General features: G+C 59.2%; 1 protein-coding gene across 1 annotated transcript; it reads right to left on the bottom strand.

Annotated features, from left to right (window-relative positions):
- Positions 1-3292: 3292 nt before the first annotated feature.
- On the bottom strand, positions 3293-4639 carry NKX2-2 (NK2 homeobox 2). The gene is made up of 2 exons (XM_039717082.1): positions 4322-4639; positions 3293-3992 (listed from the first exon to the last, which is right to left on the bottom strand). The coding sequence occupies exons 1-2, from the start codon at positions 4575-4577 to the stop codon at positions 3430-3432; spliced, it is 819 nt and encodes a 272-aa protein (XP_039573016.1). The 5' UTR covers positions 4578-4639; the 3' UTR covers positions 3293-3429.
- Between the last annotated feature and the right edge of the window lie 347 nt (positions 4640-4986).

The following is a 4986-nucleotide window of genomic DNA, read 5'->3' on the forward strand; positions in this document are numbered from 1 at the left end:
GGGGAAAGGAAACGGAGCGGGGCCCGAAGCTCGGGCTGAGCTTCCGCCGCCCCAAATCCCCACCCGCGGGCCGCGTGTGCCCTGGCGGCCGAGAGGGGCTGCCGGGGCTGCCGGGGAGCGGAGGGGTCGGAGCCCCTCGCGGGAGCCGCGTCCGAGCACGGCGGGCACCGGGGCAGCGCCGGGCAGCGCCGGGACCCCGCGCAGCGCTGCGCGCCCGGGCCGCGGGGCATGCCCGGGCTGGGGGCTTCCCCCCGCTCTTCTGCTCCCTTCTCCCCTGTTTCGCTTCCCATCCGTTGTTTTTCTTTTCCTGCTTTCTCGGGTTATTTTTTCTTCCTTCGGTTTTTCTTAGTTTGTTTCGTTATCTTTTTCTTTTTCCTCCTTTCTTCATTTTCTTTTCTTTTTCGTTATTTTTCCCCTCTTCGCTTTTATTCTTCTATTTCCTTTCCCCCCTTTTTCTCTTTTTTTTTCCATTAATCGTTTTTCCTTTTAAAATTACTTCTTTCTCCATTCATTTCCCTATTTTCGTTATTTCCTTATTAAATTTAAACAACTTATTTCCCCTATTATTATTATTATTATTATATTTTCCCCCCACTTTTAAATTCCTGTCCCTCCCTCTCTCCTTCTCCCTCCCTTCCTCCCTCAGCCTTGCACAGCCAGGAGCGCGGACAAGAAAGGGCTGTTTCTCCGGGAGGCAGCGGGACGTGCCAGCCGGGCTGGCGGTACGGCCGGGCCGCGCAGGGAGGCGGCAGCTGCAGCCCAGCCCGCCCTCAATGCAGCCTTGTTCTGCCCCGGCCTCCGCGCCCGCGCAGCGCAGCTCCGCGGGCTCCTGCGCGGGGACGCGCTCGGGGCTTTTTGGGAGGGGGGATTTCCTGTGAAATGAGAGAGAAACTTGTCAGCGGGCACTGGGAGAAGAGGAGAGGCTCTGTTGGCCTTCAAAGAGAGAGCAGAGAGGGAGGGAAGAGAGCGGGATTCTTTTTCTTTGCCCCCCCTCTTTTTTTTTTCTTTTTTTTTTTTTTTTCCAGAATAGATATAGCACGAATTTTTAATTCGCCTGCCTTTCACAGACAACAATGCTGGGTTTGAAAGCTGGGCACAATTTGGGTTTTGTGAGGGGTCCCCGGCCCAGCTGGCCATATGGGATACAACATGTAGAACATGCCGAACAATGAGCGCGAGTGACAGCCCGAACAAAACGCGGAGGACACCGCTCCCTGACTCCGCGCTCCGCATCAATGCCGAGCCCCAAAACCAGCCAAGGCCGAGGCAGGCGAGGCGCAGGGAGGGCGTCCCCCCCTTCCAGCACCGTCTCTCCCGGTTTTTCGCCGGCTCCTTTGGCTTCCTTGGCTGCGGCTCGTTAATATGCACGCCTCTAACATGCTCACCTCCCTGCCTCCCCCATTGTGCTGCTCTCTGAAGTCTACTGTATATTGTGCGAAGATAGACTGGCCCGGCAGCACGGCAGATATAAGGCCACGGAGGTTAGGGCCACACAACTGGTTTGATAGACTCGGCACAGCCCGAGGGGAAAGAGGAGAAAAGAAAAAAAAAAAAAAAAACAAACCCAAAAAAAAAAAAGGGGAAAAATGGGGAATTTTTTAAAAATTAAAAAAATAAATAAGGAGAAAAAAGAAGTGGCGGTTTTCCGTCTGTCCGCTCCTGGCTCGCACGCCGGGCTTGGAGAAGGGAAAAGCGGCTCTGGTCCCCGTGTCCCCTCGGGTCTGGGACACCAGCGGAGCTCCCCGGGGTTTGGCAGCCCCGCGGGGCCGCGGTGGTTTGGGGATAGGAGGCGCGGGAAGCAGGGATGGGAAAAGAGAGGAGGAAAAATGTGCGAAAAAGATAAAAAAGCCCCGAGGCCGGCGCAAGATGCGCTGGGGCGGAGAGGAGCGCCGGGATCGGCGGGGCTGCGGGCCGGGATGTTGGAGAGCCGGGATTTGCGGGATTGGGATGCTGCGGGGCCGGTACCGATTTTCCCTTTGGCATTGAACTGCCCCGACCTGGCCGGGCTCAGCCCCGCGGGACGGGGCGGGCGCTGCACCGGCCCCGCTGCTCCTGACAAAAGCCTGTTTGGATTTGTTTTCGGTTTTTTGAAGCATCTTTAGCAGCCTGAAAGCCGCAGGGGGGGCGAGGGAGCCGCTGCTCTGCCGCAAGCCGCCCCGGGCCGGGCTCGGTCCCGCTCCCGGTCCCGTTACAGCCCGGCAGAGCCGCCCGGCCCCGCCTCGCCTCCCTCTTGTCTCTTCTCCCTCCTCCTCCGAGTTTTTGGGGGGGTTCTTCCTCTGTTAACCCTTTCCCCCGCGGGCTGACCCCGAAGTTTCGCTCTCCCTGCCGCTCCGGGGCGATGCCAGCCCCCAAATCCCCGCAGCACTGAGGAGCAGGAAAGCAGAAAACAGCAAAATAGAAATTCTCCCCGCTCCGGATTTTCGCCGGCGGATGAAGCCGGCTGGCCCCACCAAAAAAAAAAAAAAAAAAAAAAAAAGACTTTTTTTTTCCCGAAAAAAGAAGCTCGGCGGGTGGAGGGGGGAGCGCAGGCCCCGCTCGGCCCCAGGCAGGGATGGGTCGGGGGACGCGGGGCGGCGGCCGAGGCCGCGACTTTCCGTCGTTGTTATTGGTTCCTTCTCTACTATTTCCCTCGAAACACAGCTTAAAAAAAAAAAAAAAATTAAGATTCGTATTAAATGGCGGGGAGGCCAGGGCGCCCAAGGGGCCGCTCTCCGGGCGGAGAGGGTTTCAGCGCCCGCGGGGCTTTTTCCTCCGCTCGGGAATGGTTAAGGCGACCCCCAAATCGGAGAGAGAGAACGGAGCGCCCCGGCCGCGGCCCGCGGCAGCGACAACGACCGCGACAAGGTGCAAAAAACACCCCCGCCAGCAGCTGTCGGGGCCGCAAATTGCTCTCGAAGGACAGCGCCGGAGCTCCTTTTTGGGGTGCCCGCGCGGCGGCCGCACCCCCGTTCCTCACAAAATCACAGGAGCAGCGGGGGGATTTTATTCTTTATTTTTTTTCCTTTTTTTTTTTTTTTTTTTTGTAATTCTGACGGTCTCCCCCCCTCCCCTTTTCCTCTTTTATTTTATTTGTAGGTAGACAGGACCACTCTGAATGGCGCAAAAAATTTCTGTAAACAATGACGCACAAAAAACACCTCCCTTCCCTTTACCCCCCGCCTCCCCCCGAAATGAAACCGAACCCCCCCAAGAAAAATGGAGGGGAAAAGAAACGGCCGAGGGAAAGAACCCATAATAATAATAATAATAGCAATAATAATAATAATAATAATAGCGTTTCCCTCGCCATTCCTTCCCCCGCAGTTTCGATTTTTAATTTTTGGAGCATCAGTCTGTCTCCTTTTTTTTTTCCTCTCTCTCTCTGGGTTTGTGCCTGTTAATTCAGTGTTTCCCTCGGTGTTCGGGGCGTGTGCCCGGGGCCCGCAGCCCTCACCAAGTCCATTGCTGCGCTTGTACCAAGTGGTGCGCTGTGGGGTACTGGGGGCTGCCGGCCGCGCTGTACTGCGCGTTGTACTGCATGTGCTGCTGCAGGGACTGCGCGCTGTACGCCGAGAACGGGATGCCCGCCTGGAACGTCGCGGCTGCCAAGTCCTGGGCTTTGAGCGTGTGGCAGGGCTTGCCGTCCCTGACTAGCACCGGCACGGCCACCCGCCGCGGCGAGGGGAGAGGAGTCACTTCCATACCTTTCTCGGCCCGCGCCCGCTTCATCTTGTAGCGGTGGTTCTGGAACCAGATCTTCACCTGCGTGGGGGTGAGGCGGATCAGGCTGGCCAGGTGCTCCCGCTCCGGCGCCGACAGGTACCGCTGCTGCCGGAACCGCCGCTCCAGCTCGTAGGTCTGCGCCTTGGAGAAGAGCACCCTCCTCTTCCTCTTCTTGCCCGCGTCCCCGCCGCCCACCGCTTCCTTCTCGTTGTCGGGCGACTCGTCTGCCGACGGTTCCGGCGATTTGGCCGAGGGGTCCTGGCCGCCGCCGCCGGCCGCCAGCCCGTGCACTGCGGACAAGCCGTGCCCGGTCAGCGGAGGGGGACGGGCCGGGGGGAGCCCCTCCGCCGCCCCCCGCTTCCCTCCGCCGCCCCCCGCATCCCGCGGCGGGATGGAGGCCGGCCGTGGAGAGAGGCAGACCCCCCCATCCATCCATCCATCCATCCATCCATCCGTCCGTCCATGCATCCACCCACCCACCCATCCACGGCTCCCCAGCTCCCAGCTGGAAGCGGCGCTGCCCCGTTCCCGGCCGGGACGAGCCGCAAGTGCCCCCCTCGAGCCGCATCCCTCCCCCCACGACCCCCGGTGTCCGCTGCCCGGTCCCCCCGCCACTCACGGGAGTACTGGATGCCCTCGGCGCTCGCCAGCCAGCGCGTGTAGGGATTATCGCTGTTATCATAGAAAGGGCTCTTCAAAGGCAGCGTCGGAACAGTGTCCAAGGGGGTTTGTCCCAAAACTCCCGCTTTCCTGGGCGGCTCGGGCGCCTCGCTCTCCTCCTCGCCGCCCTCCGCCGAGCCGTCCTCATCGTTGGTGTCGGGGAGGTCCAAAATGTCCTTCACCGAGAAGCCCGTCTTTGTGTTGGTCAGAGACATGTTCCGGCCAAATTCCGCCTGGGAAAGTTGGAGCCGCAGCTTGGCCGAGCCGCCGGGTCACGGCTGGGCACGCACACGCCGAGCGGCGACAGCGACACTGCGCAGGGACACGGGGAGGGAGGGGGGGCACGGCACGCGTGGGGAAGGGGGGGAAAAAATAGAGTAATAATATGGATTTATAGAAAAATAAGCGGCGGGGGCCGTGCGGGAGGAGCGGCCGCAGCGACGGGTCTCTGCGGTGGTGGTTGTTCTGCCACGGGGGAAAATTCCGAGAGCGGGAGCAGCAGCTGGTTTCGGGAATAGTTTGTAACTCCAGGGAAAAAAAAAAAAAAAAAAAAAAAAAAAAAGGGGGGGAAAAAACGCAAAAAAAAAAAAAAAAAAAAAAGTAAAAAAAGATCACTTCTGGATC

The sequence above is a fragment of the Passer montanus genome, unplaced genomic scaffold (assembly GCF_014805655.1).
Source record: "Passer montanus isolate IOZ18808 unplaced genomic scaffold, ASM1480565v1 scaffold37, whole genome shotgun sequence".
Classification (NCBI taxonomy): domain Eukaryota; kingdom Metazoa; phylum Chordata; class Aves; order Passeriformes; family Passeridae; genus Passer; species Passer montanus.